Here is a 16,019-nt window from a genome sequence, read left to right on the forward strand (position 1 = left end):
ATCTGTTTATTCTTTGAGTTCACTTTTATTTATAGCCAAAATTCTCCATACAAACTTTTATATTTTATGCAACGTAATTTTGGCAAATATCGTAATTGAATTCCTTGTGATACTTTTGTGATTATTATACCTTGAACTCACCATCTCTTTTCTGATTGGTCGAAAGCGTACGTATACAGTGAATTTTCTAAATCAGCGCTTTTGACGTCATCTCTGCAGATTAGATCATATCATGTCAAGGACACTCAAGGTCACGGGTAATCATGTCAAGTTTGCGCGCTTTGTGTTTCTTGCCGTGAAGAAGCAAAAACATGACTTCCATTTTTTTCGTTCGATGTATAATAAAACAACCTTGTTTTGACAGGTGTTAATTGATCATAACATGGATGTTCAATATCAAAGAAGTACACGGTAAACCAAGGCTACATGTCTCTGTCAACTTGTTATTTGGAGTATGCCGCCATGTTGCGCGACTCCGTCGTCGCCGTCGCCGTCGCCGTCGTGCTTAGATAACATAAATGTCTTCTTACTCGTTGAAAAATTTGTGTATTACCGGTCGACCTTCTTTGTAAGAATCAGAAATTATAGGACGCGAAGTAGCCCTCAAACTGAGGGTGTTAGGTAAAATTCACTCACGCCACAACGACTTGCGGCGCAAACCCCGACAGTTGAAAAGCAGCCACCGAAGAACGGCACGGCCGGGGGTTGCTGGATATCACTCGTTGTCACACTCCTTAAAATGAATAGAACTGTCGCTCGAACATACCACACCACACACATACTTGTTCAACTTGGAAGAGGTTTTTTGGCTAGCCTCGGTTTAGCCGGAAGCAATTTGGTTGCTATTTGATCCTATTTTTATCACTGTCACGGTCACTGTCACGTGATCACCAAATCAAATATGGCGGACGAAGAAGAAACCGAACGTCGTCGAGCGGATCCTTATGGGCCTCGACTAATTGAGCTACACCGGGGAGAAAATGGATTTGGATTTAACGTACGTGGGCAGGTATCGGAAGGAGGACAACTGAAGTCTATTAATGGAGAACTGTATGCCCCTTTACAACACGTTAGCGCTGTGTTGGAGAGCGGTCCTGCACATAGTGGAGGAGTTCGGATCGGCGACCGAATCCTTGAAGTGTAAGGAGGCGTTAATTGTGTGTAATTACGTAGTAATATTTCCTGTTTTGAGGTAAAAATGGTTACTTGAATCAGCGCAACTGCAATTTATCCGATACTACGGCGTAAATAGCAACTACATTGCTTAAACTTACTCGTATTTATAATTAAGGTTTGATTGTTCTCTAATATTCATCTGCTGCGGAAGTTACCAGCTGTTGTCAGTTGTTATCTGATAGAAAATAAACAAAACTCTCAATCTCGCTTACTTTTTCTTCGTTTTAAAAATTTTGTTTTCCGTTACTTTTTCGATATTTTCTTTGGCATCTTTTGTAGACTTATAAGCTTAATTTGTAAACTTGTCATATTATAGCTAGTAACAATCACAGGCAAGCTTACGATTCAGCATGGGGTTAAATTTTTATTCAAGATCAAGGTCAGCTGGAACCAATTGTATTCAATAAACTGATGTTGAGGTAGATTAATCTGATAAACAGGTCAAAAGTTAATTCATAGTTCTTTGTGGACTGGGCTCCTCCAATAAATAGTGGCAAAAATAAATGCAGTCTCACATTGGTTAAGTTAATGACAATCACGTTTGAAAATTCTGCATTTATACCACTTGGGCACTGTGGTAATGAGTAAGAGTAGGCCATTTCCGGGTTGCCTTTTGCCTCTGTGTCAAAACAAGTCTTTGTGCGAAACTGTTCATATGAAAGTTTATGTTCTGCCTACAGGTTCATTTTCATGCAAATCAAACTCATTTTCATATGAATGGTTTTGCATGAGGACTCATATTGAAAAACAGGCACAAGCTCTCACAGAAATGGCCTATTGATCTTATATTTCATGGATGAAATGAATCCAGCCCTTTCATGTAGTAATTTACCAAGTTTAATTGTCTGGGTAGGCCTGGTTGCTGTTTTGAGAAAGATTGTTGTTTCAGTTTGGTGATACAGTGAAACCTTGATGCACCAAAGGGCAAGGTGCCTTTAAATTTTTTCCGCTGTAACGAAGTTTGTTCTATGTTTTTTTTTCCATATATGTTTAACTATTATTGGGACAAAGAATATGGTTTATTACTTTCCACTCCATCTTTTGTTTCCGTTGTTTGCATTAAGAAAGGTAAAGTCTTTATATGAGCCAAGTGGCCCATCAGTGTGACACTTGTTTTTGTAGCATGAAGCAACTAGGGGTATTTCTACACCTCCCTAGATGGGATGCTAGTCTATCGCAGGGTTACCTCCCAGCATTAAATTCGCTGGTACCCATTTATACACCTGGGTGGTTTACATATATATATCACAGAACCCATTCCATAGCTATTTTTTATAGTAAATTTCATCTCTGTTTTTCGTAGGAATGGTGAAAATGTGGAAGGTGCCACTCATAAGCATGTAGTGAACCTGATAAAGAAAGGTGGAGATAAATTAACACTAGTTGTGATATCTGTTAGTCAACAAGAGGCAGAAAAACTTGATAGTGAGAGTTCATCAGGAGGAGAGTATTACGATTACTCTGATAAGCGATCCGTCCCATTATCCATACCTGAAACAAGACAAGTGGTTAGTGATGGTGAAACATATATGGTAAGAGATGTGAATTGCATTTTGTTTCCTGTAAATTGTACCATGTTTTCTTTAACTGTAATCACATCTGAAAGTTTCCCGCAGTAGAACCATAGTTGAGTTTTTCTGTTGATTAGAGAGAGCACCCATTGTGTTTTGTGCATGGTCAAGGACAAAATAGCAAACCAAAAAATCTAACAGGCTAATTTTTATGTTAGAGTAAAAATAAGAGATTGAATTGTATTGCAGCTTTGTTTCAACTCAGTTTTCAAGTACCTCAGTGAAGAATCATCTGGACAAAAAAGGCCATAACTTCTTTCAATTTGTGACCCTTAATATATTGATAAAGGAATTTCTTTTTCCAGGCGTATAATATATATTTTAACGACAAGCACGTTTGTTCCAGAAGATACAGAGAATTTTCAAATTTACATTACCAGGTATGCCTCTTGATGAAAGGTCTCTCAAGTACATGACAGTTGTAATTCAAAGAGTTATAATTTTATGGTAGTGTTTGTGTACAAGTAAATTTTTAGTAAGTAGGGAAACATTGCGAAGGAAGCCATGAAAGCACATGTAACTGACGTGTGAATTGTGTAGGTGTCCAGTTACAGGTTTCCAAACTATACAACACAAAGTTGTCATGGGATACCTGTAACTGGACACCTGTGTGATTGCGCACTAATTGTGTGGGAAATAGGTGCACTGAGAACCAATTAACAAATAATTTTATAGCATAAGTTGAATATGTGTGATTTACAAAGGGGCAAAGTCTCCAGCCAACTATTAAAGTTTATAGCTCTGAGGGCAGGTAGTCTGTGTTGTTTAAGACAGTGCTTGATCTGACTCTGAATTAAACATGAAAAACTGATTTGTTGACAACCTTGTAGCAGTGATGCACAAATAGCTGAGCATGCTTTCTGAACACCTTCTATTGACATGATAAGTGCAACCCACTGCCAGACAAACAGTGCAAAGAACAGCCTTTTTTGAACTTACCCTTTAGGCAAACTGTAACTATGACGTACTATCCTGAAATGATGTAATTTTCACTAGTCCCCCAAAAATCTTCCTAGCATGATTAACACTTTTGTAACTAAGAGCGGACTGCCATCTTATGTCACTGGTTGAAAGAGTACTTAAATCAGCTGAAACTTCACACACACACACAAATAAAGACTTGGGTAAACTTTGGAGCTGCTAAGGCCAGAAAAGCCAACTGGTTTTCGTAGCTAATTAATTCCTGCGGAGATGCATGGAAGCCTGTGGTAAGATATCTTATTGCTGCTTTCAAAGCAATCTAAAAAATGTTTTTATTTTTTTTTTTAGCTGAAGAAGGAGTTTAGAGATTACCAGTTCCCAAAGTTCCCTGGAAAATGGCCTTTCCATTTGTCTGATCAACAACTAGAGGCCAGGAGAAAAGGCCTAGAAGCTTACCTTGAACAAGGTAAGACTTGATTTCATTGCTGTTGAGAAAAAATCGTATCATCCACAAACTCTTCACAAGTACTCAACTTAGTTGGTGAAATAATCAGAATGAAAATGATATACAGTAGCAGAAGTGAACAGTATAGTTGTAGTACAAATGCTGTGAGTGCTAATTGGCTGAGCCACGTGTATCTCACAATATCAGCCATTAAACACAGTGGCTGGAGGTGGTCTACAAAATGTCAATGTTATCTCGTTTCTCTGGAGTTTTGGAGTAAGATTTAGAAATTGTACTGGATAATTTAATTCCTGATGAAATTAAACAAAGTTTATTATTAAACTGGTGAGTATGTATGTGCAGCTGCAAGTTTCAAATGACAGTTCAGTCTGTGCATAACTTTGTTTAAGTGTGAAGTTGAAGGGTAGTGCTTACATGTATAAATTATGTAGAAAATTAATTGTAAAGCCCTGGCCAAACGGATTTGCAAGTAGACACAAGTTGAAAACTTGGGTCTACTTGTGACTCCATTTGGCAAGGCCTTGCATGCACTCGCACTGGATTGCTATGACTTGTGCTCACTTTGGTCAAGATCAAATTTGTACGCAAGTTGACGCAAGGTTTTCACTGTTTGACCACCCAACCCAAGTCAACATAAGCTGAGTGATGTCCATTCATTGTTATAGCAACCTATTAGCCATTGAAATACAGGATATGTCTGCCTTGAAATGGATTTTTTGCATCTTGCGTGTACTTGCAAGAAAGTTTAGCCACCAAACTCAAGTCTCCACGCAAGTTGTGGCTACTTGTGACTCCATTTGGCCAAGGCTTCAGATTGTCATTTTAAAAAAATGTTGAGCTCATAAATTATCTGTCTGATAGTATTGTTGAATATAAGTTATTTAGTATGTGCTTGTAATGTTTGTTGCAGTGAATTCAGTGAGAGTAATATGGGAGTCAAATATCATGGAAGAGTTCCTGAAATTTTCAGAAAACCATGTCACGGTATTTGTTATGTCTCCAGTTTGATCTAAACACTTGTGAATCAGTTTAGTCCCTGCCTGTTAACAGTATCCTTATACATGTACTTGCAACTTCTGTTTTTTTTAGCAAGAGAAAGAAGATGACAGTGATGGTACAATGAACGTCGAGTTAAGGGTATTCTTACCAGATGATTCAATCACAACTGTGACTGTTCTGAAATGTCAAAAAACAGATGAAGTATATCAGGTAAAATTGCTGCAGAACCTGACACTGTATGTGCACTGATAGTGAAAGAATCAATTTATGAAGTACAAAAGTCTTTGAAGTGTTAGGCAGCTTTTGTCTAGAAATCCAGGCAAATCTGGTGCAGCAGTGTGTGCAAACTAGTTTTTTTAAAATTTTCAGTCAGCCTGGATGGTCTTTTTATTTATAGAATACAAATCACATTCCACCTGTTAAATCTGTGAGCCAGTTGCGCAGAATTTTAGTCCTATTCTGCACATAATGTTCACTTGTTGCTTGCTGTTCACACCCTAGTTGGAAGGTGATTAGAAGGTACTCTATAGATTAGGAGTGAAAAACATTCCTTTTAGCCATCTTTTCAAAACTCCCTGGTGAAGTCTGAGTGATCAGGCAAAACTAGAAGAAGAGCTTACCAGTGATGCTAACTAGTATTTGTTAAAAAAAATGACAAAATTTTAAACATTGGCATTGTATGAGGTCAGTCTCATTTCAAGTTTGGTTTTAGAATATATACACTGTATGAGACACCATTCATAGTGAACAGTTCTTGTATCGATAGCAATTGGCAGTTTCTGAAGTTATTTTTGTGTCATTAATTGTAATTTTAATTATATCTATTATTCTATGAACTAGAATATTACATTTGCCACTTACAATGTAAATTTGAGTATCAAATTGTATGCCTTCATTCACGTCTCTCCATCACTTTTTGTATGCCCTAGTGAATACTGGAAATTATTTTGACATATCTTGGATTTTGATAATATGATTTTCTTGTTCTTTTATTAACTTCACTTTCAAGGCTTTGGCAGTGAAGCTCAATCTGGATAAAGAGTGTGTTCCAAATTTTGCTCTTTTTGAGATTATGGAGTATGGTTTTGGTAAGTCAAATGAAGTAACATGTAAAATTGTCATGAACTAACAATAATTTTCATTCCGTCAAATTTAGATAGCAATTTTCACTGGAGGTCTTTGCTTACAGAGAACCCTAACAGTATTGTTGCTTTTGTCGAGACCTTTTCCTTAAATAATCTGCTGCTGTCCCAAGGTTTTAAAATAGATGCAATGTACTTTGATCTTTCTAGATTTCAGTACATTTCTTGTAAATTCAGGGTTTCTACATGTTAGAAGTTTAGTTGGTGAAGGAAGATATAAATTTCTTGTCAAAAGTCTGGTAATTTTACTTAAAGATTGCAGCATGTTTTGATTCTCAAGCATTATTGATTAGACTAGGCACCGTTTCATGGCCAATTAAAAAACAAAGCAAATTTATGTCTCTATGGTGAGTTGAAATAAATTATTAATTTGTTTTCTGGACAGTAAAATTTGTCTACTCTGGTAGAAAATTGCTTTTTTTCCTAATCGGTGGTAATCATTGGGTGGTGGTAGTTCTCAGAATTTGTGGTACATTATGCTGTAATAAGTGACAAAAGTAGTTGAGACAGTTTTAGAAAAGGACACTTTTCAATTTTTAACCTCATATTGTAGTTTATTTACATCTCATGTTATTTCTCATACCCCCAGCCCCACAATTCAATGTTGTATAGGCGTTGTGGTCTGTGCAGTCTTAGAAATAGAAAATTCGACATTGCTTGGTGGGGAAGAGGTTAAAAGTTTCCAAGACACTTGAAAATTGAATTTTGTTGCAAAGTGATGCAACACTTTTGTTGCTCATTGTAGCATCCCCGGTTGATGATGTACTTGTATATTCTCCTCACCTGTGTCCTTAACAATGTGTCAGAGTTGTAACAAGAAATTATGTGTGCTGATATTTTCTTCTCTTATCTCATCAACTTTAAATTGTCAAATTGCACTACACTGGTCAATTTACCAAGCTTCACAGTTTCTCACTGGTTTTCTCAAATGTCTTATTTTTTCTTATTTTTTTCTAGAACGAAAACTTGAGAGTAAGGAGTTCCCACACAATGTGTACATACGAACTTATTCTGCACTGTCAACAACTTCTCTTGCCTTGAGAAAGTGGATTTTCACTCTAGCGAGGGTTTGTACTAGATTCTGCTTCTCTGCAGACTTGTGTCTATTTGATTTTAATTAGTGGTATGTCCAAGACATTCAATGTGTTTGGCTTGGCAGGCAGGGACTTCAATTGATCATATTGGCAATAAGAATGTACTGTAAAACAAAAATAATAATAAAAATGAAAATAGACGATACGTTGCCTGATCAAAACAGGAAGCTACTGATATTACTTATGATATCTCAAGGAGCTGTGCTGATATTTTCTTTAAGTATTTTTTTTTGCATTTTAGAAAATTACCTTTCAATTTATTGATGAAGACCTCAAAATGATGCTTGGCTATCCGATATAAAAACTCAATATTAAAGGAGATCATGAACATTGAATGTGACAAATGTAGAATAAATATGCAATAGCCCTGGCTTATTTATTTCCTGTTATTTCAAATTTATGAAAGTTGAGAGCCCATCCCCTAAGATATTGTGGAGTGCATTTAAAAGTAGCATTCTGAATGGAATTGTTATGTGGCTTGACAGGAAGTACTGATGAACCATGATGACAATGCAGTAAACCTTCTCTATAGCCAGGTATCTACAGTATAAAGTAATAAACTTTATTATTAACTTAATTAACTTAACATAACTTTATTGACATAACATTAAATCTTCAAAAGATTTTATGTTAAGTTAGGACTTAATTCAATCTTTAGTTTTCCCTTTTCAACATATGAAACATGTGAAATTAGAGACATCCATACATGTTTTGTTCAAAATATAATATCCTGACAGTGGGACTTAAAGTTAACAGACTTTCCTACTTCTACTGTCTGAGTACTGTATATTGCTATTTATTATTACCCAACTAGTGGACTAATGCAAATTCTGCATTTTGATTGGCTACGCTACTAGAGGACCATTAGTAATAGTCCTCAAGAAGCAAAATTGGCACAATTGAGTGTGACACTTTCTTTCGTTTTATTCCCAAATAAATATTTCTTCAACTTGCATTTGCTAACTTTATTATTGCCTTTTCTGTCCGACTAGTTGGATGATACTAAAACAATTAGACCCTTTGCCCTTGCGGGCTATGAGTCTAATTGTTAAAAAGAACTTCTTGCATCACTCTGGTTTTGTGTATTCATGTGGTTCTTTCATGTTTACACAGTGTCTTTTCCTTGTCTTGTTTCTTCAGAGTTACAGTAATTTGTATCAGTGAATGTTTTTAGAGAACTCAGATGAGTGGTTGGCAATTGCTTCCACACCATCAGTGTTCTCTTTATGTCAAGTCTCCACTTGTGTTTCAACTGTCCACGACAGAGGCAGAGAATATGTTCTATCTTTCAAACCATTTATTCAGTTTAAGCAAATTGCCAAAACACACTGTGATGACATTTTAATCACAGGCAGTAAGTGACTTAAGAACACGAAAGCTGTCACCAGGAAAAAACTTGCAAAAACTTAAAGATCTTCAGGCAGGGAATAAAAAGAAAGAGGTGAGTGAAACTCGAAATAAGAATCTGAAATCTCCTTAAGTACTGATTGCCTTACACTTTGTTTATTGTGAGTTATGAGAATTTGATAGTTTGTCAAGACAATATCCCGTAGTTGATGATTTGATTTATTCTTACCACCCATCTTCTTGAAAATGTAGTGGTATTATAATGGGAAACTAGATATTGGTACTCGCGACAAAAACGTGCGAGTCATTCTTAGAAGAATAAGTCTGAGGTAAACCTATTGTTGTCTTGAGAAGCTAAGTTTATTTCATATTTTTTAGATTTTAATTTTAGTTTGTCTTGTGTTAGTCTTGTGATCATTCATGTCTGTCCAAAAGTCAAGTTCACCCACAAATCTTGCCGGTAACTAAGTTTTGTTGTTCATTCTGTCTAGGTTCTCTTAAGTTTTAATCAAATATTGTTCTTGCGATAGTCATGTTTTGACGGTCATGTTTCGACAGTCTTCTGACATTCGTTGAAACTTCGGTATAGGCATAGGTAGTATCATTAGCATCAGCAGAATCAGGAGACGTTGTGGGTCAAAGAATGAAAACCATAGAAGTCCATTAAACTCTCGGTTCCTCTTTGCACAAGCGGGTTAGCCATCCATTAACTGTCCAGCAATCTTGGTGGAGAACCCGTGTGGGTTGATCATGACTATTGGACAACCATGGATGATCATGAGACTAACACAAGACAAACTAAAATTAACAGTTAAATAAAATTAGCCTCTCACCACTATGGTAACAGTCAGATGACCTACTACTGAGGTACGGTAGACTTAAGCGAGCTGGGTAGGTCATGTGATGGGGACAAATTTCCTGTATTCTGGCAGCACTACTAGGATTAGCTGTGCCAATGCCATGATATACCAGACTAGTTTACGGCTTGTTCCAGACTAGATTATGGCAACTAGAGGGAATAGACGTGTACACAAAACAAAAAGGAAACGAGGGATTGATATGTCGTTCTGATAAAGCAAATTGAAATTGCAGAGCAAATGTTAGCGTTGCTTTACTCTCCTCAGTACCTTGATGTTGCCAGAACGCTTGAGGGATATGGAACTGTTGTGTTTCCTCATTGTGCATGTGATGCAAGAAGAAATGGTCACGTTATTGCTTCAGTCAGTCTAAGCAATTTCCGACTACAAGCATGTTCTAAAGAGGGCGATAAACAGGTCAGTGTGCTCTACGACATGTCTGTATACATAGGGCATATCGCAGGCTTAGATGGGGGGCGGAGGGGGGGGGGGGGGGGACTTTTCCTTTCGAGGATGCAAGCTTTACTTCCCAAGCTAGTTTTCTCAAATCATTTACCTTTGCGAGCTTAATGGCAGCTGTGTCTAGGTAGGACATGTCTGTTTGATCTCTTTGCTTGCGTCTCCTAAGTCACTGGGTTTCTATTGCTACAGTCTATGAGTTAGCTTTAGGTCTTAATGTTCCAGCGTTGTCCGTGAATTCCCTACTGATTCTCTTTTCTTGTAGTCCTTAAATTAGGTCCCGCCTACACTCCACGCAGAGGAATTTGAAAACGAGGTTTCCCTCTGAAAACGCATCAAGTGTTTTCCGTTAACACTACGCCGGAAGAATTTAAAAACGCAACAATCACCGGTCATTTTGGATTTGTGTTTTAGGAAAACTCGGTCAGGAAAATCACATTGTTATCATTACTACATCGTTTTCGAAAAGCCCCGTTTTCAAAATGTTTCCCGTCCGCACGAAAACGAAAAGCCGACTTTTTCAAATTCCTCCGGTTTGAAGATCGTTTTCGAAAAGCTCCGTTTTCGTGCCGGATTAGTGTGGACGGTAGGCCCGCCAAACCGTAGAAATAAAGCTGCGTTTTCTAATTTCTCCGGTGTAGTGTGGACGCTAGCTTAGTCATTGGGTCTTTTTGTTTGTAGTCACGAGTTACTCTTGAAGTCTCTTAGCTTGTAGTCCGTTAGTTATGGCTTTGTTTGTGTAACAGGAACAGGAACATACATTCGACTGGGAGGAAGTGACGCAGTGGGAGGCTGATACCGAGGCAATGGCGTTTTGTTTTGAGTATCGCAGAGGAGACAAGAAACCCAGATGGGTGAAAATATATTCACAATATGTACGTATACATTTCGTATTTGTTTGAATTAAATAGGCTGAGATTGGTATATATTTATAATTTGTATGAATGCTTTTCCGAGATGGCGAGTGGGAACTTAGTTACGTTTTGTACATTGTTTTCGCCAGGAATCATGAGTTGAACGTATATTTTTAATATAATTTATGATCAATTTGACTCTTAACCCTCGGTAATGACCGCCATTGCACACTTGTCCTTATTCCACAATCTTGCTGTAGTTATTGTACAGGGCTCACTTTCCTTCTAACTCGCTTTTCTTTGTAGTTTCTGTTCATGAACGCATGTGTGGACAGAGTCATGACCGAGAACGAATGGAATAAAAAGGTAACAGTCAAACCCGCTAATTAGCCAAGCTTTGTGCCATTTTACATCAATTTTCAGAGAATCCAGAAATAAAACTGACATTTTGGACTTGAAAACGTACCATTATATCTCTACACAGCTGACTTAGGTGTCCTTACCGAAGTATTCAACCGAATGCCAGAACGTTACGCCTTTTTTTAGGAATGTCTATCGTGGTCGTGTAGTCTCATGGGCAGTCGCGTTTAGTGTTTTTCTGCCGAAGTAAAATATCACATGGAGGTTTCCACCCTTGATTTGAAGAAAATTTGATAAGCATCGCCCAAAGAACTGAACGAACGTGACGTGACGTAGTTCTTTTACTTAGTAAATGGTAGTTACTTTAATCTTTTTACTTGTTAACGTCTTGAACATTTGTTCATGCTACTTTGGTAAAATGTGATGGCGTCCTAAACCGCTGTCCATAACCAGTTAAAATGTAATATCATAAGACATTTATAAAGGGAGAAAAAGGTTAGTAGATTACCAGTACTGTAAGTCTACCATTGCTGTAGCTGGACGGGTTATTCGTCAATTGTCTTGTTACAGGACGGAATTTTACCATTGTATCCTGGTGGAATGGGAGGGCACAGTCCATTAGAAGAATCCAATGAGAACACAGACTCACAGGAGACGGTATAGAAATGACATTGCTTTGCTTATTTAATGTAGCTATTGACAGATTTATTTGGATTCTTCTAAATATTTACACCCTTCCCTCCTGTCCTGTCACTCTGCTAAGCTGTGTGGTTCTACGGTGTAACTGTTGACCAGAAAGTTTGATCCGGGTGGGAAGAACAAATACCAATAATTATTAGTTTCTACGCGGCAGAATACGCGCCAATTGGTGTCGTTACCTTTACAATTTTGACGTTTTTGAGAATAATTGCGAATTTTTGACTTAACCGGTCAGTTTGTTACGGGCTCGCCAAAGTACAGCATGACTTGTAGTTATTTACATACGTGCAAAGTAAGCCACCTTATAGCGAAGCAGAGAAAAGAGTCTATTTGTTTTTTTGCTTGCAGACGATGTTGTTAACCTTGTTTCTTTGTCAGACAACGGGGACGCGTCCCATTTAGTCAAGAATTGTAGAAATTAAACCCAAAAAATACAAATTAGCATTTTCTTTTTAATGTCGGGGTACTTGCCTTCTTTTTCTTCAGACCATCGATTCCGCTTCTACCCAAAAGAGCCACACAAAGCCATCTGCGAAGAATAATAAATTTTCAGTGCCAAGGACATCCTCCAAGAAGCTCAGTTACACAATCGACGACGAGGACCTGTAGACTGTGAGCTAGTGAACTGGAAGCTTGTCGAGCTCATGTTCTTTTCAGACTGCTATTTCTCGCCGTGGAATCCCACAGCAATCCAAATGAAGTTGTGTGCACATGGAAACCTGATTTTAGGTCGCGTGTGTCGCAACTGGGGGTAAAAGTTCTCGTAACGCGTGAGATGTTGATTCCCCCACCCGTCTGCCTAAAATAATTGGGGTGGCCGTCGGAAATTTTGAACGGAACCCGTAAAAAGTACCTGTACCTTGTTTTTTGGAACCAGTACTTCCTTTCATATATCTTAATATTTTTTCTCCATATTTTTTTCAAGCTTAATTAACGAAAAGACACAAAGATAACTCTGACGGTGATCATTTTAAATTGACTTGTCTCAATCATGAATTTTAACCCGTAATAGGTGTGACTACTTCTCCACTCACCTTTAGATGGTAGTTCCCCTAGTGGGAAGGAGAGGAGGGACTTTGTACTTGATAGGGAGTACTTTCAATGGGTTTCCGTTCTTTAATTGTTTGCATGACGATGCAAACAACAAATGGAACAGGACTCTGAAAAGTACTTTTTTCATGTTGTAATGTTGCTAAATTACACTTGATTCGAGATGTCGCGTTTGGAACAAATGTGAACACTCGATCATCGAAAAAGGAACTACTTTAGCGATGTGGGTAGAAACACACCTCGCATAACATGAATGAACGAAAAAAAAGACTGCAAATCGATTTTAAATGGCATTTTCCTGATCTGCAATCGAACATTTTTTGGTGTCTTTTATTAAACATGAGACTTTTCACTCTATAGAAACGGTATGTATTTTCCCCAGACAAATCTAGACTTGCACTAAAAATTGCGTTTTTCAATGGTTGGTTTCATTGTGACTGATCATAGGTGACTCAAATGATGAACTCGTTTCTGATTGGGTGGGAATAATGTAATCACACGCATAATGGAAATCTTGGCAGATATGTAAATTTAATCATGTAATTAGATAATAAGAACTGATATGGAATGTGTAGTAGCTCCGATGTGTCTTCCTTAGGTAGGCTTCTAACAGCCATTAATTTATTCGGCAAGCAATCTTGATAGTGTACTGTATTTAGAAAAAAATTGAATTGAATAGCTACAAAGCAGAAATACTCCAAGGCTTTCATAGTTATCAAGTTTCTGTTGAAGATAAGGTTTTAGTTAAAAATGCAGCATTAAGTATTAAGCTGCAAGGAAGCTTGCCTCCTGCTATATACGTATATAATGTGGAGTTTAGGAACGGGGCTTAAATCTTAATAATGAATTAATACGATTACTTTGTAAGCTCTGATGGCGTACCACAGAGGAACCTATGGAAAAGAAATTCGCCAGAGAGTTTAAGCGTGTTTGCTAAACGCGAGAATTTATCGAGTGTCATAACTTATATTTTAGTAAAAAGAATAGGTGGAATTCCTAATTTGGTCTCAAATCTGTTGAATCATAGAATTAGATGATATATTAGATCTTTGTACAGTAAAAATATGTGGAAACACTGTTTAGCACTGATTTTTTTTTTCAGCTAGGTTCCACTGTGGCGAAACATTGTGGACTACTGGGATACGACTGTCGAAAGACTGGCACGACTACTGTACGATTATCACATGACGTCCGTACGACTGTCATACGATTATCGCTCGACTGCGATACGACTGTCATACGACTGTCGCTCGACTGCGATACGACTGTTGTACGGTTATCGCTCGACTGCGATACGACTGTCATACGATTATCGCTCGACTGCGATACGACTGTCGTACGATTATCGCTCGATTGCGATACGACTGCCGTACGATTATCGCTCGACTGTGGTACAACAGCCGTATCATTACGAAGTTTAAGTAACCACGACGGCGACGCCAAGGGCAACGTCGATTAAAAAATGACTTTATATTTTACCTATCAATCTTGTGTTACTCAAAAGTCATTTAGCTTGTTTCCCATTGTCAAAACTATCACGAAACTGAATCTGGGACTCAGCGATAAATTCAGCACAGCCAGTGCTCTTCTCATTAAACCTTTTGTTTAGCGTCGTTCCCGTTGCCGTCGTGGTTTTCTTAAACATAACTTAAGCAATGCGGCGACCCCGAGGACAACGCCTAGCAAAAAATAAGTTATATTTTACCTTCGAATTATAATTGTCTGGATCTGTTCAGTGCGCCTATTTGTCTCAGAACTTGCTCAAGCTAAATATGTAACACCAGCGTTCAATTCCAAATTGAAATACGACACGCTAGCCGCCGTCGTTCGCGTTCTCCAAAATACGCAGAACTTAGTCATTTCACGCTTTGCAGAGGACGGCAAAGAAATGTACAAAGATTTTTAACGCACGTGCACAGCCATTGTTCTACCGATTTAACCTACTGTTTTGTGGCGTTCTCGTTACCGTTGCCGTCGTGGTTTACTTAAGTTCTCTAAACTCCCTAATTACGCGCTGCGGTACGACAGTCGCACGACCGCAACGACTATTGCTGTGCGACTGCTATGCGGTATGACAGTCGCATGATAATCGAACGACTGTCGCACAATAATCGCACCACTGTGGTATGACTGTGGTACGACATTCGCACGACTGCTACGACTATTGCCGTACGACTGCTATACGGTATGACAGTCGCATGATAATCGAACGACTGTCGCACAATAATCGCACCACTGTGGTACGACTGTGGTACGACATTCGCACGACTGCTACGACTATTGCCGTACGACTGCTATACGGTATGACAGTCGCACGATAATCGCACCACTGTCGCACGATAATCGCACCACTGTCGCACGATAATCGCACCACTGTGGTACGACTGTGGTACGACATTCGCACGACTGCAACGACTATTGCCGTACGACTGCTATACGGTACGACAGTCGCACGATAATCGCACGACTGTGGTAAGACTGTCAAAGGACTTTTTTATGACTCGTGGTTCTGCCCCGTTTTACTGGCAATAGTGCCATAGGACTGTTAATCAGTTCACCTCAGAATTTAGCTTAAGTCAGTTTTTGTACATATATTTACTACATAAGACCAACAAACCTGTCCAGCTTGGACCGTACTTGTAGATTGCAGTCGTTGATGGTTCATCGTTGGCTTGTTGGGCCCTTTTGAAAGATACGTTTGACAGACTTGCATTCAGCCGCGACAAAATGTCTTGAGATTTCCACTTAAGTCCTGTTTTTTCTGCGGGTAAATTCAAGTCAGTAAGTCTGTCGTGTCGTGTTTGCTTTCAGTGTGCCATTGATAAAAATAGGATGGTTAGTGGAATTGCATCATTACGAAGTATTGCTCAGTTCAGGTCTGAATCTTGATAGCATTTGTTGTTCAATATGGTCAGAGCCAGAAAGGTTTTGTAGCGTAGTTAGATGAGTGGTCGTATCGTGTTTTACAATACGAATTTATCATGAAAACAATATACGATGAAACAGTAAATATAACAAAAGCAA

At 38.3% G+C, this 16,019-nt stretch overlaps 1 protein-coding gene across 1 annotated transcript; it reads left to right on the forward strand.

The window, feature by feature from the left end:
* Window positions 1–835: 835 nt before the first annotated feature.
* LOC110063305 (sorting nexin-27-like) lies at window positions 836–16,019 on the forward strand. The gene is made up of 15 exons (XM_020770274.2): window positions 836–1,140; window positions 2,480–2,708; window positions 3,053–3,127; window positions 4,017–4,134; window positions 5,045–5,118; window positions 5,224–5,343; window positions 6,143–6,221; window positions 7,233–7,342; window positions 7,855–7,905; window positions 8,721–8,810; window positions 9,841–9,990; window positions 10,779–10,907; window positions 11,193–11,252; window positions 11,817–11,903; window positions 12,432–16,019. Exons 1-15 carry the CDS (start codon window positions 902–904, stop codon window positions 12,552–12,554), a joined length of 1,734 nt encoding a protein of 577 aa, XP_020625933.2. The 5' UTR covers window positions 836–901; the 3' UTR covers window positions 12,555–16,019.

This window comes from Orbicella faveolata, unplaced genomic scaffold (assembly GCF_042242905.1).
Source record: "Orbicella faveolata isolate gen_17 unplaced genomic scaffold, um_ofav_v1 contig_26, whole genome shotgun sequence".
Taxonomy (NCBI): Eukaryota; Metazoa; Cnidaria; class Anthozoa; order Scleractinia; family Merulinidae; genus Orbicella; species Orbicella faveolata.